At 39.9% G+C, this 26,979-nt stretch overlaps 1 protein-coding gene across 1 annotated transcript in view; it reads left to right on the forward strand.

Annotated features, from left to right (window-relative positions):
• Positions 1 to 494: 494 nt before the first annotated feature.
• The window catches only part of LOC101714416 (mineralocorticoid receptor), a 170,017-nt gene continuing 143,532 nt past the window's right edge, over positions 495 to 26,979 (forward strand). The window contains exon 1 of the mRNA XM_004875121.3: positions 495 to 675. Within this exon, the coding sequence (XP_004875178.2) occupies positions 510 to 675 (166 nt within the window). The 5' untranslated portion in view covers positions 495 to 509. The remainder of the gene's footprint in view (positions 676 to 26,979) is intronic.

The raw sequence follows: 26,979 nt of genomic DNA on the forward strand, positions 1-26,979 counted from the left end.
GCTTGGAGGAGAAAGACTGCTGGAATCAAGCCAAGAAATGAATTTTTTTATTTAGTGGGTTGTTTTAGAAGGGGGATTTTTAAGAATCTGACATAATTGAGATATACACTGAGTCTGAGTAAAGAGTATTGGCAAGTATTGTAATAACTCTTTGATTTACAAACAGAGGGCAGCAAATACTACCATGATGGTGTGGTTCCAGATTTTTCTCAGTTCCTTCCAAGAGTGCCGATATTGGTGACTTTTTGTTCTGGATTTTTTGGGGGTGGTCTCAAAAATAGGAAAAGATGAGGAAATGGTTATGTGTGATTTTTATTGCTCAGTCCTGAGGAAGAGGTTTTGCTACACCAATCTTGATAGTATTACTCCATCTCTAAGGCTTTGTCTTCATTTTACTGAGTCACATTCCATGTGATCTTGACATGCGGAGTTCACTTTTAGATCTGGGATTATTGACTGATGTTCAGCTGAGCTGAACAGGATGTTAAATGTGCCATCCCAATGTGGTTATGGAAATCTTGATTTCTTTCCCCAGCTCTACTTTACGAAGTGTTTCTACTGGATCCTCAAGACCTTCCAAAATATGTCTGGTGTGTGGAGACGAGGCATCTGGATGTCACTATGGGGTGGTGACCTGTGGCAGCTGCAAAGTCTTCTTCAAAAGAGCAGTGGAAGGTAAATGCTCACGCGGGTGTTCCCTTGCACACTCCTTCACATGTGCCACTGACTTGCACGGTTAACCTTCCAGCCTCATGGGGAAACTCTTCAAAACTATTCTTGATGTAAGCTGTCCATAATGAACAGGCATAATGTCTTCTCCAAAAGCTACCTGGAGATTTTTCCACTGAGTGGTATTTTAGAGGCACAAGTTGAAATTGCAAGCAGAGATCAGCCAGTCAAAAGGACTCTGTGTTGTTTTTGTTCCTTGAGTTTTTCAGTGAGACTCAGAAAAATAATTCTGTCATTATAAATTTAATTTGCCTGACCTAGAACAGGATTTTTTTGTTAGACATCAAGTCTGCCTTTTCTGTGTGCGTGTGTCTGTGTGTGTGTGTGTACATGTGTAACTAAAACTTCAATACTGGGAATCCAGTCTGTGATTTAAGTTGTGTTTTTCATACAGAATAATTTCATCTAATAACTTCAGGCTCCAGGCCCTCATTTATGTCCTATCTTTATTTCTACTGAAGCTTTCCAAACAAGTACATGGAGTGAAACACCTGCCCTAGCCATACCATGTACCCTTAGGCTTGCCTGTCCTTCTGTCCAGTCGTTCTTCTTAAGTAGAAATAGCTGTTTGTCTTTTTTTTTCCTGCCCTCACTTATAAGCAACTAACATCAGATGGATTTAATGTGTTGGAAATGATGCATAAACGTGTGGTCCTTCTGCTCTTAGTGAAAGTATTGTTGAGTCTGTGACACAGGTTCACTGAGAAGTGCCACCCGAAGACCTCCTGAGGTTTATTTCTCGGGGAGGTTTTCTGAGAGATGAATTAGTGCCTCAGAGATTTAAACCACAGCAAATTGAATGTTTTGCATTTTTTTCTTTTGCCCGAGACCACAAGGTAGCTGACCAAGAAATTATTTCTTTGCCACAGCCATAGATTTTGCATTATTTAATTGATACTACATGGTTATTCATTATTTATGCTATTCATTATTTGATCATTCCCAAACATTGAATTGGTAATAGGAATTAGGTAATTAATTCTATCTCAGGATCTGGCCTCCTGGTTGCAGGTGACAAAAATTTGACACAACTGGCTTTAACACTGGGGAAGTACGTTGGCCGGCATTCTTGGTGGCATAGGCTTCACTTGGGGCAAGTCTTGGGGTGTGTGTGTGTGTGTGTGTGTGTGTGTATGCGTGTGTGTTTCCTTCAGCACTGGGGATTGAACCCAGGCATGCACCACCATGCCTGGCTAACTCAGTCCCGTTCTCTCCCTTGCTTGGCTTTATTCTCACTTTGTTCTCATGCAAGTTGTAGTGGTGCTCAGCCAGTCAACAAGCCTCCATTATTCCTAGCAGTTCCTATCCAAGTCCCTGCTGGAACCTCCTCAGACTGAGTATAGCTCCCATCCCCTTCAGTCACTGTGTGGGTACACGCAGTTCTGGCTGGGCTTGGACAACCAGAACGATCTAGACTAGAATGGGAAGAGAGGTTCCCCTGGGGAGACATGGGTTCTGTTACCAGAAGGCTGATTTTTCAGAAAGTGGGAAAAATAAATCTGTACAGTTTTTAATTCATTCTGTTTTTAAGCCCCTCCTCTTTTTTCTCTTGCCTTAGTTACATGATTGGCTCAGTAGATGACGAATAGTTGAAATTTACTCCGGGCCCCTTCCTAATGCCACGTTGCACTTTCCCGTATCAGAACTCCTCTTCCCAGCCTCCCTGATCAGTGAGCACATTAAGTGACATGTGAAAATAAAGTGCCATGGAGCAGAGCAGAGCCTCCCTACTGCCCCACCTTCGGGTCTCCTTCAGGCCAGTACCCATTAGGTACAGATTTTGACTTTCCCTTGCTTCTAGAAAAGAATTTCCCAGAAGTTCTTGCTTACTTCACATTGTTTTAAGCAGTTTCTAGTGAAGCACCTGAGGAAAGCATTGTTTCTATAGCTCAGGTAAAAATAAATGAAGAAAAGCTGAAATATCTATACATCTTTTTCCTTCTTAGAAGGCTGATAAGCAATCACTGATGGTGAAAGTTGACAGAGGTTTGTTAAGACTTTTTTTTAATATAACTTACTCCCTATTTATTTGAGGTGTGGGTTTTTTTGGTTTTTTTTTTTTTTTTATTGGTACTGGGGATCAAACTCAGGACCTTGGATTTGCAAAGCGGGCAGCAGCACCACTGAGCTAAATCCCAAGCCCTATTTGAGAATTTGACTGTTAGTACTTATCTGCATGAAAAAAAGATGTGGATTAAAAATATAAACTTCATATAAGTAAGGAGCTATTTTATATTTGTATAGTTTGTATTGATTTATTGTTTGTTGTATTCTGAGAGAGAATACGGGAGAAATAAGGCCATGTTTGTATCAGTGCTTTGCAAATTAGCAATCTAAACCTTTTTATAATACTTTGTAGAGTTTGAAGCACACATCTCACACGATAATCAAGTCTGAGTGTTATTTTTATCCCCTTTTTCCAGATGAAGACATTTAGAATCAAAGTAAAGCAATTTACTCTGAATCATAAGGCCAAACTTAGACCAAGAATTAAATCTGAGGACTTCCATACCTACACCAATCCTAAAGTCTGAGAACTTTCAGTCTAGTAGTTTGTTCTTTCCATTTTGCAGATTCAGTGTCAAGTTTATGAAAATTCCACCCTCTGTATTAGTCTTTCCTCCCTAGTGGGTCGTAAGGAAGGAAATTAAACACTAAGAAGACATTGTTTGGGACCCGTGTGTGTGTGCACATGTGTGTGTAATACAGCCTACCTGTGTATGTGTGTTTGTGTATTTGAGTATTGCTAAGTTTGCTTTCTGATTTTCTTTGATATCCTTAAGCACCTTCTGAGATTACAGTAGTGAGAATTCCAAGTTGAGGAGAGGAGGGGAAGAACTGAGATGAGAGGATTTGGATATTACTGACAACACCAGGAGAGATCTGGGGGTGATCACTAGACAGCAGACAGGGCCTCTGAGGCACCAGCATAAGGTTTTATTTCCCGAGAATGTTACTCGGAAGCTGGATGACTTGCACAGTGCTGATGTGTGCTAGAAATTATTCTTTGTGTTCTGTTTAATGGGATGAATATATGTGCTTTCTTTGCTTCTTCAACATTTAATATAAAGACACTTAAAACTTTCTTCTAGAATTCCCTATTTGCCAATAACATCAGTTAATAGCTATATTATTATATCTTACACATGGAAGGTTATCATTTTATTTTAAAATTTGAGTCACTTATTTGCCTTAAAGGTTTTCAGGACCTTGCTTGCTTAAAAAGAAAGAAGAACAAGCCCAATACTTTTTGGGGCCGGGGGGGGGGGCGGATACCGGGGATCGAACTCAGATCCTTCCACATGCGAGTCAGGCGGCGGAACCACTGAGCTAAATCCCCAGCCCCCAAGCATATCTACTTCTAAAAATTCGAGATGTCCCCCTTGTGGTGGAAACTGGACTGGCTGTAGACTCAGAACATCTGGTTTTCATTTCTGAAGTACTTACCAGGTGTGAGATTAAGGCAAGGTACTTAACATATATGGGCCTCAATTTCTTTGTCTACAAATGGGGAAAATAGTATTGCCCAGCCTCAACATTGCTATGAAAAAGTACATGAAGACACAAATTCAGTAAATTGCTAAGTGGCATCAACGTATGAAATCATTCTTACTCTCTAAGAACAAATGCTAATGTCCCCAGGTAATGTCTGTGCAGAGAGATGATAGGAATGACTCATTGCCTCGCTGGCTCTTCATTGCTTGGTCTTCACTTTTCTTCATTCACTCTTCTTCACTTTTCCTGTACTACGTTGTCCCCAGAGCTGCCTTTGAGATGGCAAGATTCTTCTGGACTAGTGGTTCTCACAGGGTGGACCAGAGACCGAGAGGAGCAGAGAGGGTGTAGAAGTTCCCAGTTGGCCTTTTCCAGCATCAGCTGGACTGATGAGATTTTCTTCTCTTGAAATCTCCTTATGAGCCTCTGTAGCTGATGAGGGACAGTCCTACCTTTGGGAGTCACACAGTTGAGACAAGGTTGAGAGCCACTAACCAGACTTCAGTTCCTCTGTTAGAAATCTTTGGGGCACAAAAGGATCTTGAAAGCACAACAAGCCTAGGGATATTAGGAAGTCATCAAATAAAGGCTTGAAAATGCTGAGATTCCACCTCACCCCAGAAAAAGTGGCTGCTATCAAGAAATCAACCCATAACAAATGCTGGTGGGGCTGTGGACAGAAAGGAACCCTTCTCCATTGTTGGTGGGAGTGTAGACTGGTGCAACCACTGTGGACATCAATATGGAGATACCTCAAAGAATTAGGATTAGAGGTGCCATTTGACCCAGCTATTCCCCTGTTGGGTATCTTCCCAAAAGAATTAAAAGAATCTTACCACAGCAATATATATGCACACATGTTTATAGCAGCACAGTTTGTAGTAGCTAAAATTTGGAAACAGCCCAATTACCCATTGACTGGAGACTACGTAAAGAAAATGTGTGTGTTTTAAAATAAAATGGAGTATTACTCAGCCATAAAGAATGAGAAACTAGAGATATTTATAGCTAAATGGATGCACATTGAGGCCATACTCTTAAGTGAAATAAATAGGGCACATGTGTATAAATACCTAATAGTTTCTCTGGTGTGAGAAACTGAAAGTATAAATGAGGATCACAATGTATATATAATAGATAATGTGAAATAGGAAGAAAAGGCCCAAAGGGGAAGGGGAAGTGGGAGGTGTAGGGGAAAGAAAGGAAAGTAATAAATATGAGAAAAGGAAAAAACAAAGTCTTTGTAAATAGGGAGGGTTGGAGGGGTTGAAGGGAGAGCAGGGGAATGGGGAAAAAATAAGAACCAAGATGTATCATGTAACGGTACAAGTTCCCGATGATGAGTGTCATCATATTGTATACCTAAAATGTACTAATACACTTATTGAATAAAAATAAAGTTTTGAATATGCATATAAACATGCCATTGTGGCAGAAGAACGATCACGGTTAAGTGACTTTCCTCAAATTGATAAATTATCAATGAAACTGGTCCAAGAATTCATGTAGGTCTTTTGACTTCTAATCGGGAGCTTCCAACTCTAGCCTGAGTTTTCATTCTCTCGATCTCCTTCCAGCTGTGAAGTGCTGTTCTTGCTGTTATTTCATCTCCTCTTTGCATTTTACGTGGAGATCCTTTAGTGAACAGCGCTGGCTAGATTCAGCACACTGTTTTATACCCTAATTTCCTTTTTGGATACACAGTATATGAGCAGTGTCTGGAAGACGCAGCTACCACAAATCATTGAACAGTTACAAGGCTGGAAAAGAGGAAGTGAGTTCAGTATTAACATAAAATCAGCTGGATTTACATTTTTGTCAGCAGACCTGTTGGGCTGAGAAGTGTCCATCTTGGTAAGATAAGCTATGATCATACCATGTCTGCTTCCATACTCAGCTTCTCCCTCCAAGGAGGAGACTTGCAAGTCTTATTTCTTGAAATGAAATTGCTTTGAAGATATAATTGCAGGTGCATCTTAAGGTTTTTCAAATATGTAGCATATTAAGACAAAGCCTCTCACAAGTAGTTTACAGCATTCTGGGAAAGACCTTTAAATTTATAGATTGTTTATTCTGTAGAAGTGTTTTTAAGGAAATGTTATGTTTGCTTAAGAGTTAATTTTCTTTGTTTCTTTAAAATTAATGACGGAACTGAATGGGTCCAGAGCAAAGCATTTCTCACCATGTCATAAACTTACATTATCCTTAAGAGCGCTGTGTGTGAGCAAGTTCACGAGCAGGAATGTAAGCGTGTGTTGGCAAAGGGATAGAGCCAACTGTGTCACCGAGTGGAGAACTCCAATTTACTGCTGATCAAGATGGCACATGTAACAAGTCAAATGTAGCTAGCCCCTTGTAACTGTCAAGATTAAGTTAAGGCAATGATAAAGCAAGAAGTTAATTTAATGTCTGTTTATCAGATGTCTTCAGTTAATGGTCTATTGTAGCCCCTGGTGTTCCTGAGCAACAGACGCAGGAGGCGAATGTGCATCCAAATCCATTGTCACTACTGCTGTACCTGCAAATCCAGAGGCAAGAGACGAAGAACTCTTACGATTTTCTCAGGAGATATTTTTAAGTTGAGTTGAGGATTTTTTTCTTCTTTACCAGAACTTAGGAATCAAGTAACATGACTCTAATTACTTTCTGTAAGAGCTTAAATAAATACCTACTCACTAGGTTATAGCTACAGTTTTTATGAACCCTCTTTTCTTCCTTCCATAAGCATTAGTGTTAAGGGCAAATGGTTGTCTAGGTGTTTGATACCTCGTCAGTTGGTTGCTGTAGAAACATAGGGAGCCATGACATTCAGGCTACCCTGGAAGGTCAGGGAAGGCTTCCTCAAGAGTTGACCCTGAACGGAATCTAGAAAGATTAGAATTGGCAGTGATGAGAGGAGAGAAGGACAGGTAGTCTGCTCAGGCCTCTGAGCAGTTTCACGCTACCTGTGTGTAAACTTTGAGGCATGAAGAAACAAATGGTGAGGGTAAGTTAGTGGGCTCTGACCTGATAATTGGACTCCAGAGAGGAGCCTGAATTCATCCTTAGACAAAACAGAACCTCTGAGCGTCTTTGCACCGTGTGAGGAAGAGCTCAGTCTTGCATGAAAGACCTGGCTGTAGTGAGATGTGCTTATTTAAATACAGATGGTTCTGGGGGCAAGAGAGAACCTAGGATAAAGCTAGGCCAGTGGTGTTGGGGACTGAGAGAAGGACATAGAGAAAAAGACATCTGGAAACATCAGCAGCTCTGTACTGGAGGGAGAAGAGCCCTGGCTCCCTCTAGGCTGCTTTGCCCCTGATGCCATTTGCTGAGATCAAGAGCACTGGGGTGCGGGGAGGTCTGGAGCACGAGAAGAGAAGTTCATTCATTCCGCAAATGCTTGTGTATTCCCTACTGAATGCCAGACATCATACTAGGCATGCTAGGGACGAGTTATATGTGGATCAGGTGAATGTGTTGGGCAGTGACCCTGTCTTGATGATACTTACAGTCTAGTGAGGGGCAGATGAGAGATTAGACATAATACTCAAGTTACTTATATATGACAAGTTGATAGGTGATATAGGACAAAAAGATTTCTACAGTAAAAGAGGTTTGCTTTAGGATGAGTTTGAAATGTCTGTGTAATGTTGAGATGTGTCTAATAGGAATCAAATATGTGGTTTTGAAGCTTAGTGGAAAAGGCAAGATTGAAAGTAAAGATTTTGGAACCATGAAAGGACCCATGAAGGGAGAGACATTTGCCCAAGGAATAGGTATTTATAGAGACAGGAGGCCACGGTTAGAAACCTGGGAGACTTTAGGGCATTGTGGAAGTGGCATATGTGGGTGAGTATTTTGTTCCTGCTCCAAGTTGTACACAGCAAAAATTTACTGACTTGGTGTCAGATTATTAAGGATCTTATTGAAGTTCTGCTATTACTCATGCAATTTGCAATCCCAGGTTTGTTTTTAAATTCATCATTATGCTCTAATTGTTATGGAACATTCACCCACCCAAAGCACAAAGTCAAACCTGATTTGTGGGGAGTTTGAGCCACTAACCAGTGCTGAGACAGTGCCCTGTTAATACATGGTAGGCTCAAGCAACACTTGTTGATGGTTTGATAACTAATATATGTGTAAAAATTGTCTTGTTTCTGTCTTTATGCCATTTGTTTGTTTCTCTCAAGTAGAAAATAGATTGGAGGGAGAAATAGGTTAAAGTAATTTACTAGAAAATGATGTGACATAGAGACATGTGAGCTAAAAAGGTAAATTAGTATCATCTGCAGAGAGCTTCTTGTACCTGAAAATTTTAAATCAAGGTGCACTTTATGTGGCAAATTTGAATAATATGAATCAGAAACACAGGAAGTAGTTTTCAAAGTATTCCTCATATTTATGTATTTATTTACAACTCTTCCTGCCCCAGAAATAAAACCAAGCAGCTCATAAATTGCTGTGCATTAAAATGAAATTTAAAACAAGAGCAACACAAATTCAAACACCTTCGTAGACCAGGGAAATAATGCAAATGTGTGAAGCAACAAGAAACAATAGAGAGTGTTCGCTAGATGAGGAATAAATGTCAGGTCCAGCATTCCAACAAACACACGCATTCGAGAGGGCTGTGTGAGATAAGACACAGTGTGACCCGAAGGGCACTGTTTGCGATTTGTGGTTTAGGGCATTTCCAGTTTATATTATAACAAGCTACAGAATAGTACTTTATTAGCCATTTTCCTGGCAGTGACATTTGTAACTTCAAGGAGCGGAAGTTTATTTTGCCTCACAGTTTCAGAGAATTCAGTCTGTGGTATTCTGGCTCCAAGACAGAAGCAGCACAGCAGAATAGCATGGCAGAGGAACCCTGTTCACAGTAAGGCAGGCAAGAAGCAGAGGGAGAAGGGAGGAGCTGGGAACAAGCTTCCCCTCCGGGTCATCCCCCAGCTGCCTGCCTCCCCAGCCACTCTTCCAGCCAGGCCTCAGTGCCCAAAGTGAAACACTGGGGATACTGTGATCTGAACCATCACAAGCACTGTCAAATGGTAACAATATGGCAGCTATTCACTGCATGCTTACTGTGTGTCAGGGACGATCGTGCTAAATCCTTGCCATTCAATTCTCAAAACAAGCAAAAAACTGTCAGTCTTCATACAGATGAGAAAAATGCAGCTCAGACAGTCAAAGGACTATAAGCGGTCCATTTTTGACTTGACTCTGAAAGATATTTGTTATAAATATTGATATGTTTAATGGTAGAGGAACAGACTACATTAATTCTTTTTTTTTTTTTTGGTACCAGGGATCGAACTCAGGTCCTTGCGCTTGCACAGCAGGCGGCGAAACCCCTGAGCTAAATCCCCGGCCTGTGTATGCATTTGCAGGGTACAGTGTGATACCCCAGTCCCAGATCTATAACACAGAATGGTGGCATCAGGGTGATCAACATTTCCGTCTTCTTAACTCACCACCGTTTCTTTGAGTTGAGAAACCTTGAGGTTTAGGAGGCAGATAATTTGTCCTGTCTTTTCTTCCTTTATAAAGTAGGGAATGCGTTGTTGGAATTCTTAATTGTAAAACTCAATACAAGAAAACCTGTGGGACAATAAGCAGGAGGCTGGAGATGAGAAGAGCAAGGGACAGAGAAACAGAGCCGGGGCGGGAGGAGCCGGAGGACAGGGGGCCCCACGGCCTTTATGGGGAGGGACGGCCCCGCACGGCTTCTGACTGTCCAGCAGCCACCCCAGCCTCAGGACGGCGACGTCACCGGGCTTACAGAGCTCTTGGCAAAACTGTTCAGAAAATTGGCTGTTTATGAGAAAAACATCATGAGATACTGTGGTTTTAATGTACTTGCCCTTCCTTCTGAATGACAGCCTGAGACTTAAAAAGTAACTGTCCCATTGCTACTAATAAAATTGTTGGATTTATGTTTGAGGAGCAGTGCTGAAAACAATGCTTTGTTCTGTTGACCAGCTGCTCCTGTAATAATAATTCCCATTTATTGAGCACTTATCAGGTGCCAGACATTGTGCAAATATTTCCTCATGTTTTCCTCTTAACAGAAGAAGTCTGTGTGCGTGTGTGTGCGTGTGTGTGTGTGTGTGTAAGTGTGTGTAACTCAGGGCTTCATACATACTAGGCAGGTGCTCTACCACTGAGCTCAATCCCAGCCCTCGTAACAACTCTCCTGAACCAATGTTTTGTGAGTTTAGAAAGGAATCACCTTTGAATTTGAACTTTCTAAGCAATTGTTATGACAGAGAAAACATTGACTTTTAAACAAGGCTTACTGGACTGATCTTTGAACTCTTAAAAATAAATTTATTGTGTTAAAACCTTTATTCTATATTCTCATTTTCATCCGTACAATAATCCTGTGGAAGAGCTAAATTATTGCCCATCCTCATGTTAGAGATTAGCCCACTGAGGCATAGGAGAGGCACATAACTTGTTCAAGGTCACCCAGTTGGAAGAAGGTGGCAGAGCTGAGATTTGAACACAGTTCTCCCCACACTCCGACTCTGGGTTCTTAACATACACGCAATCCTGGTTCTCAGAGTTATATTGGATTCCAACTATTTTTACCCATCAAAATATAGAGCAAAAGCTCTGGCTTCAGAATACTTAGGAAGAACATATTATAATTTAATAGTTATCTTGCTGTACTCTAAATAATAAACTAGTAGCCATTCCAAGATGAAACTCTAATTTGAATTTCTGTTGTCCTAATGGGAAAGAAATTGGGTAGTCTCTGTTTTTTCTTAAGGGATGAACTTCATCTTTAAAAACATAAATTACCATTACTATCCTGAAGTACCTCTTTAATATCTTGGTATTAATCCAAAGCTTTAAAATTCTTATTTTCCTGTGCTTCATTTCCTATGTGTGATGTAAGTTAGATGTGTCAGGCTCAGAGAACCACTCGGAGCATGGTCTTCCCCGTGCGAAACTGAAAGCTACTGACTCTTGAGCTCTTTGTTGTCTGTTTCATGCCTCATGGCTCAGAATGGTACCCAAAAGTCAAGGGCATGGAGTTCCTCTCAGCTCTTGCTTTTATGCTGTAATTAGGATCATGCAACTTATATGATTTGATATCCTTGGGAATGATTGGACACTGAAAATGAAAATTGATAAATTGACTGCAGGCAAATGCCAAAATAGAACCCTAGGAGGGTGAGAAGGATGCCTGGGCATTTAGGTTGACCTGGAGGTGAGATGGTGGTGGATCGAAAGCTGGAGACTCGAATCTGAGGACATCATGTGACCAGATAACCCCCAGAAAGTCTAGGCTGACAAGAGCAGGTCCATGCCCAGGAGACAGAGATGCAGACTGAACAAAGGTCCTGGGGTCCGGGCCCTAAGACTGGAATGACAGTTATTTAGCCCCTCTCTTGAATATGGCAAATCTTTTTATAAAGTTCCTTATGGTAGAATAGCAACACAGTGGCTTCAGCAGTTCTGTCTCTTGGTGCTGTGCAGGGTGCCCTGGAGGGTATGGCCTAGAGAAAGAGAAGCCAACAGGAATGGGGTTGGGGGTGATGGAAAGAAAAAAGGGTCTGGCCACAAGAGGAGTTGGTCTCATTGAAGGGGAGGCCAGAATATAGAGGTGAGAAGGAAGAGCTGGCAGGACTCCATGGTGGATTAGATCCGGGTCATGGTGGCCATCTTCAACAGAGACAGGAAGGAAACTGTGGGCAAAGTGCAGAGGAATGGAGTTTAAAATTGTCAGGGCTATAGAGATTTTCACTGCACAAGAGATGAAGTGGTCTGGGTAAATAGGAATGGAAAAGCAGAGAGACAAAATTTTGAAAAAGTTCCCTCTTCTGCTGGCAACGTTTTCTTGGGAGTTTTAAAATAAACCCCAGTGCAGTATTAGGCAGTTTGGCACTAGCTTGGCTTGGAGAGCCAGATGGCAGCAGCTGCCATGGCTGGGTGGTACTGTGCACGGCAAGCTATGTGATGAATCCAAAAGCCGGCAGAGGCATGGGGCGCTCAGCTCCAGTGGGACAGTCCTGTTTAGGACAGGGACCCCTGGACGAAACTGTGTGGCTGTTATTTCTGATAGTACAGGTAGCCCGTGATGATGTTTGCAGCTTGTGACCCAAAAGGAAACTATAACATAAAGCTGTTTGGATGGAGAAGGCTGAAGAATTCTGTGGCGAACAAGGAAAAGGCCAGTCTTTCAAGGCTCCTTAATTCCTCACAGAATCTTTTGTGCTTAAAGGCATACATCGTGTGTAATATTTGTTTTTCTTTTAACCTCACTTCTTACCTCCTTCCACTGTTGATCCTTAGGTAGGAAAGAGGTTCAGGCTGCATGATTAGTTTAGGGTTAAGCAGGCACATGTAAAACACACACACACACATTTTTCCAAGAGCGTCACCCCACCTCACTCAGTCACTCATTGATTGCTTTCTGAGGCTAAAGTGTGGGAAGAAAAACGTTCATTTCAGCCAGAAAGTCTTCAGAACCACCTGGGGTTATGTTAAAACCATCTGTGTGTCTTTGCCTTCTCATCCCTCTCTTCCCCCTGCCATTCTACATCCCCTAGTTTTTCCAGTACCATAGGCCAGGGATGGCGAACCTTTTAGAGCTTTCAATGATAATAAACAGCCCGCTGCAGCACTCACGCCATAGGTTCACCACCACAACCATAGGCTAAATCCACATGAAGAGAAGAAGAGATTAATGCCAAGGAATGAAGTTCATGACGGTCACAAAGCAATATACTCATTCCCATTTTGCCCTCAGGCTGGTCTTGAAACTCTGTTTTAAAATGCTCTTTGCCTATAGCATTATATTTACAGGAGCATCGCTTTCCTGTATGTGGTCTGTTGCTAATTAACACCAAATCCTTATTATACCTTTCATCATAAAGAATGATCCTTAAGCAGGAGTAGGAAATTTATTTTCTTCTTTCAGGTTAAGACCTTTAGTCTTACACCTCTAACAAGTCTTTCTTTTTTTCTTTTTTTTTTTTTGGTACCAGGATTCGAACTCGGGTCCTTGCACTTGTGCAGCAGGCAGCGAAACCACTGAGCTAAATCCCTGGCCCCTCTTTCATATTTTTCATGGATTCTTTAGTTCCATTAAATCTCTGACATTTGAAGGATAATACATTTTTATTAAAATGTTTTATTTACTTTTCTAGCATTAAAGACAGGAAGTGGTACCAAAAGATGAAAGAATACAAATCTAGAAAGGCATCATCTCCTATCAACAAGAATTGATATCTCATCAAGATGGATCACTTAGAGCAAATTACGTGAGGAATAGATGGTGTGAGGTTTTTAGAAATTGTAGAAATTTTTATTTCTGTGCTACATTGTAGATAAAGTGCAGACTTTATTTAAAGTTATTTTTGTTCATTTGTTCAGTGGAATGAAAACTATTTGAAAAAGAAAGGAGAGAAAACACTTCCTTTCTCCTCTTGATCCTTTCGTACATTTTATTTTTTCTCGAAGTCAGGAAGAAAAAAGCAAAACTTCAGTTGGGAGATTCATGCCACCCTCATAGAAGCCATTTACTACCACCACTATTTTATTTCAGAGCAGTTTGAATCTTTAAGGTGCCCCAGAAGGATGCTGCATAATCATCACCAGCATAGATTTCAGTATTATTTTTATGGAGAGTTTGCACAACACCATTACCCACTCTGAGACAGAGCAAATAACTAAATGTCTATTTATTCTTCTATAAACAAAATAAATTTTAAAATTATCTTCCCCATGTTTAAACCATATTAGAAACAATAAAGGATAATAAACCTCGCAAAACATTTTCTTCCCCTCCAGAATTTAATCATTATTCATTGGTTCTCAATAAAATATGGAATGTTTAACTTGCAGCTACTTCATGTACATGTTAAATATTTGGATTGAAGGAAGAAAAATGTAAAAATTTTAGAAAATCCGGCAGTTTTATTGCTTTTTCTAGATCTTAAACAATTTCGAAGATCATAACTACTTATTTCCTTTTTTATCCTTAATTAACTGTATCAAGATTTCGAAAACACATTGCATTCTCCTAACCGCCCACTCTTGTTGAAGAACTTAATTGGAAACCCAGAGCAGAATTAGTCTAGGTTGATTTTTTTTTTTAATCCGACCTACACTTCAGCATTTTCTCAGTCAACCAGGCTCTGTAATTTGCTATGGATGGATTATATAACTACTAATTGTTTTGTTTTGCATCTTACTGTCTAATATGAACTGACATCACATTAAAAATAAATAAGAATGAGGAGTATTAATAACCATTAAATAGAACTTTTAAATAAAAATCAGTTTTTAAAAAGAGAATAGCTGATGGTTTTCTAGAAATGCCTTTACTGAATGATACTAGATTTTTAAAATCCTTCAAACAACCTTTCCTTTCAGTTTTGTAAATTAAATGTATTTCAGATACATCTGATTAGGATTTATTTGAAGAGCTTCTCGTACTGTAATTGGTGATACTTAAGATGCAGTATATTTTGTTGCATCTCAGAGATACTAAAATAGCTGACCTTTGCCTAATTGTTAACCAGCATCTCAGAGAACAGGGTTGTAACAGCGACTAAGGTCAAATGTCCCTGAAAAATAAAAAGCCAGCTTCCAAACATAGAAAATCAAGCCAGGAGCAGGTGCCAGGAAGACAAATTGAAGAGGCAAGGTACCGACCAGGGCTGGAGCCAATTGGAGATTGAGCTGTCATTGGAAATGGAAGAAGAAGCCCAGTGTGGAGCCAGGCAGCAACCAGATGCATTCATTCAATTCGGCATCTGTTGAGTGAGTACTATGTACAAGGCGGTGGGTGTGCTTGTGGGCTATTCCCATTAACCCACAGAAAGGAGGCTCTCGGATACCACCCTGGCCTCTGTTGTCGGCAGTGTGCAGTTTTTAAATCATCTGCTGTATTTGGAGAATTACTTTTAAAACAGAATAATCGTATTGAGCCCTAAGACTTAACTTTGTATTTTTTCATCAAAACAATACAAAGCATGCAAAAATCAAATGGAACCAATGTGAAAATTATATGAAATTTCAATTTCAGCCTCCATAAATAAAGTCTCCTTGGAACACAGAAAAAAAAATCAAATGAAACCAGGAAAGATTTGCTTTTTACATTATTTGTCACTGTAGAACTCAATTCACTAGGCAGAAAATTGGAGTTTGCAGATACTGGTAGCTCTTTTCTTTAGCAGACTAATTTATGGTAGTGACACCTGGAGAAGAGACTTAAACAAAAAAGACATTATTTTAGGAGGAAAAACTCACCTCTATTGAGCCATCTGTAAAATAAACTGGCAAATTATTGCACTTAAAAATTACTTGAAAAATCAAACAAATTATACTGCTTTTACTGAGAGAGCACATCGGAAATGTAACCTAAAAGTATGATTCTTCATCTATATAGACAAACAGAATGAGACTTGTTTTGTGTTTACTGCGAGATATAATGTAAGTACTAATTGTGGTTTTTTTCTTCCTTGCTGTTTTTTTTTTGTTATCCTACAGTTACATTTTAAGAAGGACTAGGATTAGTAATAAAAAGAATGCCAATAGACATTAATAAAAAGGCTATTTTTCAAGAAAAGTAAATTTAAAATGCTTATAGAAATATAATATTAAATCATTTTCAGTAATCCTTCAAATACTTTCCCTTAAAATTTTTTTAAATTAAATATAGTCTTAACATAAATCTGATTGAGTTCTCAGAAAATTCTCAGTTGCTAACTGGATTACAAGGGGATGATTTCAGATACGTGTGGGTGTGGTATGTTCACTGGATATATTTGTTTTTTAAAAGCTTAACTCCTTCTTAAACATTTTAACAGTTACCGAAATGCATTTGAGAGTAAAGGTGAAACATTGGTAAATATTTTTTTCATTTTTTCACCATGAGAATAGTTTTTCACTTAAGTAATTGCATTATGATATTATTTTAGACATTTAGCTGCTTTGAATTCATTGATCCTTTGGAAAAGAACAGTTATGTAGAGAGGTGTGTACCTGTGAGGCAGTCCTGCCGCCCACCGTAGACCATCTTTTTAAAACTCAAATTGACCCATCAGCTTTATGAAAAGGCCCTTTCACTTTCCTTCCAATCATCTGACCATGGCATTAACGATTTTTTAGACTTAGGTTTCTAGAACATAACACACCTACCTGCCCATTCTTATTGAATGGCTCCTCCTTAAGAAACCAAAGGGAGATTAATATCAGACAGTGATTTGTCTTATGTCACATATGATCTATGTCACATAGATCATAGAGTAAATACTCTCTTCTTGCTTATGACTCTTTTAAGATCATAAAATAATTTTGCTTTATGCAAAGTAGGAAAAATTCTATTTCCTCTCATAAAATCTCCGTAAACGACAGTGTCTCAAGACTTGATTGAATAAAGCTAAATGTTTTGTTTTACATGTGCTTTTTCTTGATTTTAATTTTAATTGAGACTTAGATAATGTCTCATTTTCCAGATTCAGTTTAGATGTACCCTGGTATACTGAGAATCATAATGTTAGCAGGTCTGGTTCAAATTCTAGTGTTACCATTTATAGTATTTATCATAGTTAACATTTATGAAATGCTATTGCAAGCCAAGCCCTGAAGTTGATATTCTGTGGTTTTATTTCTGGATGATTTCTATAGGAGCTAAGCTGTACCTGAATTTTCTTTAAGGAAATTAATTAGAGAAATTAAACAGTTTGTCCGTAGGTATATAGTGTATACAGAGCTAGGAATTATGTTCAGGTCTTTCTGGAACCAAACTTTCTTCTTTTATTCCACTGTGTGACAAACACCACCTTGAGCGTCTCTCTGATTCCTCACTGTAAAATTAAGGCTGGGTAATACCTACCTTATCACAGTGTTTCAATGATTGGGGATAACGTATGCCAAGTACCTGGCATATTATAGACATTAAATAAGTGATAACTATTCGCAGTGATCTTATTATTTGTCAAACTAGACATATAGCATGTATTACGCAAAGTCCTCTAAGTGGTTGTTTGATAGAATGGTGTATAAAATGTCAGAATAATAACTTTGTATATCCCATTCTAACACCGCCCAGTCCCGCCCCCACATGTACTAAATATAAAATTGATATTTGAACCCTGACAGCAGAAAAGACATCCATTGTAATTGGATGTATACATAGGGCCAGCAGCTTTCCAGTTGTTCAAATAGCTGTGTTTGATTAATCAAATAGGCTGATGGATGACATTAAAAGCGGTAATACTATTTTGTAGATGAGATTCACCGTATGATGTTAGGTGTGGGCACAGTTCAACAGTCCTACACTGTAATTTTTCTAAAAGGTCTAATTTGAATTCTGACTCAAAACAACGTTTGCCAAAATTCTGGCCAAACAGCTTACGATGGCAGTGTCTGGGGGAAAAACAAAAAAACTCTTCTTAAAAGAGAATGGATGCAATAATTGATAAAAACTCTAGGTAGTTTCTTCCCCTTTATACTAGGTCTTTAATAACTGCACCCTCTTGGCAGCCTGTAATGGCCTAGGTTAAGACCCCGTGGGCTGGCTCCGAGGAGGAAATACATGGTGAAGTTCACCTCCATTTCTTTACGTGCAGTCATGGTAACAGCTTATAGTCATGCATGTGATTTTACCGGTAAGCAAGCACTGGAGCTAAGTGAGTCAGGTAAGATCACACAGCTAGTAAATGACAAAACTTACACTCAAACCTGAATCTGACTTGAAGCCATTGCTGTAACCTGACAGAGCAGCTAAACCTTCAGTATGTTAGAGAAGAGTGGAGGGAGGCAGTGCCCCACGGTTACAAATTTTAAATTATAGTCGATTTATATTGTCCAAACAAACGCATTTTTGAAAAGTCTAATGGTTTTCCCTAGAAATATATCTGGGATGCATACCCCTGTCATCGAAAAACATGAAGCTGACCTTTTAGAAGACAGTGTGCAATCTAGGATTAAAAGGATGTCTCAAAAAATTAAAAAGGGATGGGGATGTAGCTCAATGCAGATGCCTTGGATTCAATCTCCAGTACCACCCAAAAGAATGTTTACCAAGAATGGCTTTTGTGTCAATGGCTTTTTAAACCAAAGGAATTTATAAATGTCCCAGGTTAGTGCCCGGGCACCATATTTCAGAGTATTCTTTGGTTAGGAGTTAACTGCCAGCTCCACCTCTACCTGGACTGACCCTAGTGGTACATGTTAGCCCAAATGTGCTGTGTTATAAACTCATTCACTTATGTACGTTTTCATCTGTCCCTTAGAACAACCTGTCTGGGTAACTTTGTACGTAGTGCCAATCATAAATGATCAAGCCACTGGGAGATTTAGCCAGGCAGAAATGATGCCAGTAGTCACAGAGCATTTCCTCCATCAAGTGGTACAGAATCATACCTGGCGCGATGTTGTACCCAACAGGTGACTGCTTTCCATGTATTCCACATGCGCTGTACTGCAGCTGGGAATCAGAGGGGATTCATGTTTCCCATCTGTGAGTGTTTCCTGGTGTATTTTCTCTGAGCGCAGGCAGCAGGGAGGTAGGTAGTCCTGAGTGCTGTTCTGAACCATTCAAGTATACCCCATAGAAAAGTCTGCTATGTGAAAATCTGTATTTATTAAAATGAAAAATGTATAAATGAGACTTCAAGGAGTATATATTATTCCTCAGGGTATGGGGGGTACCATGGAAAGAGAGGTCTCAGAACTTGGAAAACATACAAAATCAATCTGGAAATCCTTTTTAAAAGTATCCAGTGATGTAGGTAAATGAAGTAAATGTAACTTTGCTATGAGTTGCTTTTTGTAGTAATAATTAGGATATCAGTGGTCCTTGGGCGGTCCTCTTTATGGTGGAACTGTTTCCCAAACTGAAATAAGTGCTTTCCTGGGCAACTCCTTATGTCATTAAAATGAATTTTTTAAAAAATCTGAAAGTGGCTTGGCAAAGTGACATAATTCCAGTACTCTGGCAGGCAGAAAAAGGACGATCACAAGTTTGAGCCCTGCTTGGGCAAGTTAGCAATTTAGTGAGACTTTGTCTCAGAAATAATGAATGAATAAATGAATGAATGAGGTAAGTACACTACAGAGGCCCTGGGTTCAATCCCTAGTACTGCCCCTACCCCCACCCCCCAAAAAAAGAAGTATGAAGAAAACCTGCCACCTAAAACAGTACCCTTCTAACAACTAGGTGGTAATGTGTTCCTGCTTTCATTGCAATCATTTTTTTCCATTAAGTTTATTGGGACATTTTAGGTATACAATACAGTTACATTCATCACTGGGAACTTGTACCTTTACATGATGTATCTTAGTTCTTTTTTTTCCCCATTCCCCTGCCCTCCCTTCACCCCCTCTTCCCTTCCCTATTTACAAAGGCTTTGTTTCCATTTTTTCCTTTTCTCATATTTTTTATTTTCCCTTCTTTCCTTTGCCCTACCCACCCCACTTTCCCTGCTCCTTTAGACCTTTTCTTCCTATTTCACAATATCAATTATACATTTTGATCCTTACTTACACTTTTAGTTTTTCACATCAGAGAAACTATTAGGTATTTACACATGTGTGTCCTGTTTATTTCTCTTAAGAGTATGGCCACAATGTGCATCCACTTAGCTATAAATGTTTCTCTCTAGTTTCTCATTCTTTATGGCTGAGTAGTAGTCCATTTTATTTTTTAAAAAAACACACACACATCTTCTTTTTCCAGTCTCCGGTTGATGGGCAATTGGGCTGTTTCCAAGATTTAGCTATTACAAACTGTGCTGCCATACACATGGGTGATCATGTATCACTGTGGTATGATTCTTTTAATTCCCCACAGGGGAACAGGTGGGTCAAATGGGACTTCTGATTCTAGTTGTTGAGGTATCTCCATACTGATTTCCACACTGGTTGCACCCGTCTACACTCCCACCAACAATGGAGAAGGGTTCCTTTCTCCCCACACCCCGCCAGCATTTGTTATTGGTTGATTTCTTGATGGCAGCCATTCTTTCTGGGGTGAGGTAGAATCTCAGCATTGTTTTCATCTGCATCTCTCGAATGACCAGTGATGTTGAACATTTTTTCATATGCTTATTTGCTGCTTTTACTTCTCTGTCTGAGAAATGCCTGTTCATTTCAGACGCTCATTTTTGAATTGGGTCTTTGAATGGGGGGGGTCTGATTTTTGTCAGTTCTTTATATATTCTAGATAGTAGACCTTTGTCTGAGGTGCAGCTGCTAAAATTTTTTTCCTACATTGTAGGTTGTCTCTTAACTCTGTTGGTTTCTCTTGAAGTGAAGAAGCTTTTTAATAAGATGAGATCCCAGTTGTTGATTCTTTGTGCTAGTTCCCCTGCTACTGAGGTTTTGTTTATAAAGTCTTTTCCTATGCCAATGTCTTCAAGAGTTCTACCTAACTTATCTTCCAGCAAGTTTAGTGTTTCTGTCTTAATATTTAGATCCTTAATCCACTTTGATCCTAGTTTAGTGCATAGTAATAGGTATGGGTCTAGTTTTAATCTTTGGCAAGTTGAAATCCAATTTTTACAACACCATTTATTAAAGAGGCTATCTTTCCCCCAGTGAGGATGGTTGGGTTCTTTGTCAAAGATGAGGTGGCTGAATGTGTCTGGAGTTATTTCCGCATCTTCTAGTCTTATTTCACTGATCTTTGGGTCTGTTTCTTTGCCAGTACCATGCTGTTTTATCACAGTGGCTTTGTAGTATAGTTTCAAGTTAAGGATTGTGATACCCCCAGCCATGTCTCTGTTGCCTAGAATTGCTTTTGTTATTCTAGGTCTCTTCTGGTTCCAAATGATTTTTTGAATTGTTTTTTCTAGTTCTGTGAAATATACTGTTGGGATTTCAGTTGGCATTGCATCAGATCTGTATAGCAGTTCTGGAAGTATGGCCATTTTCATTATATTGGTTCTTCCTACCCAGGAACAAGGGATGTCTTTCCATTTTCTTATATCCTCTTCAACCTCTTTTTCCAGAGTGCTGTAGTTTTCAGTGTAGAGGTCTTTTGCTTCCTTTGTTAGATTGATTCCCACGTATTTCATTTCTTTGGATGCTATTGTGAAAGGGATTGTTTCCCTAATTTCTCTCTCAATGAACCTGTTATTTGTGTATGAGAATGGTATTGATTTTTGAGTATTGATCTTGTATCTAGCTACTCTACTGAATCTGTCAATTAAGGCTAGAAGTCTTTCGGTGGAGTTTTTTGGGTCTTCCATGTAGAATATCAAATCCACAGCAAATAATGACAGCTTTTCCTTTACTGTCTTTATTCCTTTTCTTTCTTTCTCTTGTCTAATTGCTGTGGCTAATGTTTCCCAAACTGTGTTGAACAGGAGTGGTGATAGTGGACATCCTTCTCTTGTTCCTGATTTTAACATGAAGGTTTTCACTTTTTGACCATTTAGTATGATGTTAGCTGTTGGCTTTTCATAGATAGCCTTCATCAGGTTGAGATAAAGACCATCTATTCCAATTTTCTGCAGGGTTTTTATCATGAATGGGTGTTGAATTTTGTCGAATGCTTTTTCTGCATCTACTGAGATGATCATATGGTTTTTGTCCTTGACTCTGTTAATATAGTGTATTACATTTATTGATTTATGTATGTTGAACCATCCTTGCATCCCTGGAATAAAAAATGGTAAGGGACCATGAGAAATCAATCCAATAGCTCCTACAAGACACAAAGAAGAATAATATATGACTGATAGGAGTCCATGAAAAAGCAGTAGAAAATACAGATGACATAAAAAAAACTTTACAGAATTAATGACAGAAAACTTCCCAAACAGAGCAAAAGAATTTGACATACAGATAAGTGAGATATGTAGGACTCCCAACTAGTCATAGTAAAAAAATCTATACCTAGACATATAATAATCAAGACCCCAGAAACCCAAGAGAAGAACAAAATCCTACAACCAGTTAGAGAAAAGAAACAAATCACATACAAAGGAAAGCCCATCAGAATCAAAGCAGACTTCTCAACACAAACCCTCAAGTCAAGGAGAGCCTGGAGTGAGGTATTTCAAGCCCTAAAAGAAAATAACCTCCAACCTAGACTGATGTATCCTGCAAAACTATCTTTCAAATTGATGGGGAAATAAGATACTTCCACAACAAAGAACACCTGAGAAACTTCATAAATACCAAACCAGCACTCCAAACAATTCTAAAAAGTATTCTAGAAAAAGACAATGAAGGTCACAAGTCCATGAGGCCCAACAGAGCAAATCCATCAGGCAAGGTAAGAAATTAAAGGGAGGGGGGAAAAATAAAAGAGAGCCAACAACAGGACAATAACATGACAGTGATATTACAATCATTTCAATAGTGTTTCCCTTATGACTGTGTTATTCTCATTGGAGATACATAAAATTTTTTACCCGATAAAGTGTCCTGGAAAATTAAATATTTGAAGGTTAATGCTCTAGTAATTCACTCACATAGCTCAGGTTCTTGATACGTCAGAACTATTTCTCTGCTTTGCAGTAGACTTGTGAAGTTCTCATCTTAAAAGATAGTTGATTTAAAGATATACCTGCATCAGTTAGCCAATTTTTTAAAAATAATCTTTCCTTCTTTTTATACAAGAAAAAATTTTCTGTAAAACTTTAGAAAAATATGAGTAAGACAGAAATATCTGTCCTTTCAGTGTAGTAAGGCATTCTATGAGACCTAGTTTGTTTTCTGAAGTTTGATTCACTTGTGCAGGAAATTCAAATTCCACAGACGCGGTGTGTGTAGGTCACAGTCTAGTGGCCCGAGACTCCTCAGAGGACAACTGTGTATCTACCCATCTTATATTTATGATATTCAATGGGCTTCTAAGCTAAGAATTCTGAATGTCGTAAGGATTTTAATTTTAATTGATGCTGCCAGATAGCTTTGCAAAGGTGCAAATATTCACATTCCCACTAGTAGTATATTTGGGTACCTTTACTCTGTCCTCACAAGCCATAGGTGCCACCGTACTTTTTTATTTAATGCTATTTTGATAAGCATATATCATTGTTAGATTTTTGGTACACATAACATGAAGTTCACCATTCACTATTTTTAAGTCTATAGCTCAGTGGTATTAAGTACATCACACTATTGTGCAACCATCACAGCTGCAGATCAGAAGGAAGAAGGAAGGAAGGAGGGAGGGAGGGAGGGGTCTGTATTTGAACAGTATTTGCTGGAATGTTATGTCAGATAGTGTGATCTGGAAAGGCCCGTTGGAGAAGTTACTGGAGACTCGGAGCATGAGATAGAGAGAGAGCTCAAAGTGTGCTGTGGCACCATGCAGAGGTCCTGGCACAGGAGAATGGCTGGGAGACGTCCATGCGGCTGCAGAGGGTGAGAAGGAGCTGAGTCTCGAGGGTAGCGTCTGATTAGGGTGGAGAGGAAGGTGGGACCATGCCATGTAGGATCTCAAGGACCATCCTAAGGACGTTGGGTTTTATGTTTTCTAAAGGTACTTGAAAGCAAGCCGTGGGATGATTTTCACCCGTTATAGTTCCAGAAAAGTGTATCTCTGCATCCTAACAATAAATCCACGAGGAAGTAAGACTCATGACTCGGGGCCCTGTGTGCCAGGCACAGCCCTTGGCAACTTTTTCTTTCCTCCATTTGGTAGGTGAGATCACAACGGCTCAAGACTCACTTCTCACTTTCACACTGCAGCAAAGACAGTAGACATGTTCCTTGGTCCCCGGCCTTTAATCCTAAATAAAAGGAGTGGATGGGATAAGCATGTTGGAAAGCAGAGTCTGCCAGATACTTACTGCAGCAGGAACGGTGCTTCTGCAATGGGGTGCTGGAGGCTTTAAGTGACAAGCTGACCCCTCTGGCACTTCCCTAGACCTAGACACAGCCTCTGTCCCCACAGATATTTTCTGGATAATCATAGGCTGGCTGCTCTTCCATGAGAAAAATGTCTATTCTTAGGGTTTTTTGCGGTACAAGGTGGATGGAATGGTTGCTAAAATACTTAAAACCTGCTCCGTCCACTGTGGTGGACACTAGTCACATGTGATTTGTGGACACTTGAAATGTGCCTAATCCTGAAATGTGTTGAGAATATAAAGTCCACACTACATTTGGAGACTTGTGAAAAAAGAATGGAAAGTACCTCTGATAATTTTCATACTGATTTTATGATGAATTGATAATATTTTGGCTAAACTAGGTTAAGTAAAGATACCAGCAAGATTTATTTTACCTGTTTATTTTTACCTTTCCTTGTGGCTTTCATGAAATCTAAAATATTAACCCTTCTTGTCTGTTATATACCACACACACACACACACACACACACACACACACACACACCTTCTTCCTCTCCCTCTCCCTCCCTCACCCTCACCCTGTCCCTGTGCCTTTTCCCACACCGTGCTGGCTAAACACCATCCCAACGATGAAACAGAGGAGATCAGCAAACTTGGGAATGGTCTCTTCTCTTGAGTTTAAGGTTGACCATGGGGAGAATTTGTTGGGTTTTTTTTGGGGGGGGTGGTACTGGGGATCGAACTCGGGTCCTTGCACTTGAGAGGCAGGCAGCAGAACCACTGAGCAAACTCCCCGGCCCCATGGGGAGAATTTGTAATAGGAACTTTGGTAACCTGGCATCCTCCCGAGGGCAGAGTCTCTCCCATACCCTTTTCACATGGTGTCTTCCTCATCTCCCCAGTATGCCGAAACACTGGTGCCATTCTTTAGGTAACTGTGAGCCTCATGTAGTTTCTTATAGACATCCTAAGTTTCTTAGCAGGTTTTAAGGCCTCAGAGTGTGGGCAAGAGACACTTCCTGACGACTGCCCCGTGTCCCACCCTCCGCCTCTGTGGTGTTGTGAGACTTTGATTTGGTAGGAGCGTGCGGAGTGCAGACGACTCCCGCCATTGCCTTTGTAGGGCGGTGCTGCTCTCATGTGGTCTAAACCAGTCTCAGACCCAGGGCACCCTGGGCCCGTGCAGGTAACTCACTGTGTGAAGCAGTCAGGAGGGAGAAGAGGGACCCAGGGCTGTCCCTGAGACTCCAGGCTTTGCCCAAAGCCTGCAGATGCCCATGTGATAACCATGTGGACAACACTCGTCCTGCCAGTCTGAGATCGGGGTGGAATTGGAAGGCCCTGTTGCACTTAGTCATGCTGTGAACTCTGTGGCCTTTGCACAGTGATGGTGGCAGTGGGGAGGGGAGCAGTACTGGGGTGAGCGGGGAGCCTCCTCAGCGTTCCTGCATCCTCAGGGCATGGTTCTCGGGGTTCCCAGAGTTCTTCAGTGTCATCTCTGAGCTCTGGAGCCTGCTTCCTCCTCTGACCTCCTCACCCCTCCTTGGAATCTGTTCCTCAGCTGTGCTCAGCTTGTGACAATGCCAGCTGCTCGCATCCTGTCTGGCCGCCTGTCCCACCCTCTGGCCGTGCCACTCAGAGGCAACTCACTTTTTAGTACTCACGACAGCTCGTCCACCTAGAACTTCACCAGCTTGGTGGCTGCAGCCTCTGGGAAGCTCTTGTGACTCCCTCATGTCCGTGGCACCTGCACTCGGCTCACCACAGGTTTTAACTCTGAAAATTGCCTGCTAGTCCTTTCCCAGTGCACTCTGAAACCACCAACTCTGTCGTGTTTGACTTTGGAGGTGAATGCATGAGTGAATGAGCCGTAAACCCAGATACCAGCTCTTTACAGTGTCACACGTAGGTGCTAGGCAGTCGTCAAATGTCTATTTTGTGTCAGATCATAGAGAATATAATATTTAAAAATTTAACAATGGGAGAAAATGGAAGCTTCTCATCTTTTGGATTGGGTCCCTCTAGTGCATTGTAATTCAATGGAATCTCAATGGAATTTTTATATCTATTACTATTTTTAAATAGGTCTCACATTTTTGATAGCTTACTTCACTTCTATTTCTGCGTAGCTTCCTCTGACCTCTCCCTTGTCTAATAAAATGACATCTTCTTGTTGTTTATGCTGGTGTTAGCCATAATGGTTTGCTCAAATTTCTCACAGTCTGACTGATGACATTAAGAAACTAATGTCCACTGGTTAAAATTCAGCTAAGGGAAAACATTGTTTTAGCTGTGGGAAAAAATAAAGAAGATAAATTTGAGCATCATTTCCATTGGTAATTCCATAGGATTTCCTGTGGAGGGTTTTATTGTAAGGAAACTTTTGCAAATGTAGTTTCTCATTTTAAATAAAAATATAAAATAATAATATGAGTTATGAATTAGATCAAAGGAAATGTACTTGAGGACATTCTCAGATGTTTTGCTCTAAATATTAGTAGAAAAGTTGCATTGCTGTTTCTGCTCTGGGAGCCTCAGAGTGTTTCTAAATTTCTCATGATATTTTATGTAAATGGAATGAACTATCAGAACCAGTATTTAAATCATTATTATCTTAATATCACAGTATGTAAGTGAATGACGCTAATAGTTTTGAAAGATCATTCAGAAATAATTTTAGCAAATATATTGCTTTTTTCATGAGAAGAAAATTCACAATGTTACTGTTCACCTATTACAAGCCATTTTAGCTTCATGCTGTGTGTTTTAATCTGTAATTTAAAGTTTTAAATGTAAATCATTTTGGCTTCTGCATAAAAAGCAACCCCCAAAATTCCCATTTCATTCTTGGGCAGTATTCCAACTTATAAAATTATTGAAGCACTACAGAATGCAAATTCATTTAGTTGGACTAACAAGTTCATAAAATTTTTCCCATACTTCATTATAATCTCTTTCCTAAAGTAGAAAATCCTCTGGTTTATAAATTCCAGCTGTT

This window comes from Heterocephalus glaber, unplaced genomic scaffold (assembly GCF_053883595.1).
Source record: "Heterocephalus glaber isolate CG9 unplaced genomic scaffold, H.glaber_assembly_v1.0 deba00001588, whole genome shotgun sequence".
NCBI lineage: Eukaryota > Metazoa > Chordata > Mammalia > Rodentia > Bathyergidae > Heterocephalus > Heterocephalus glaber.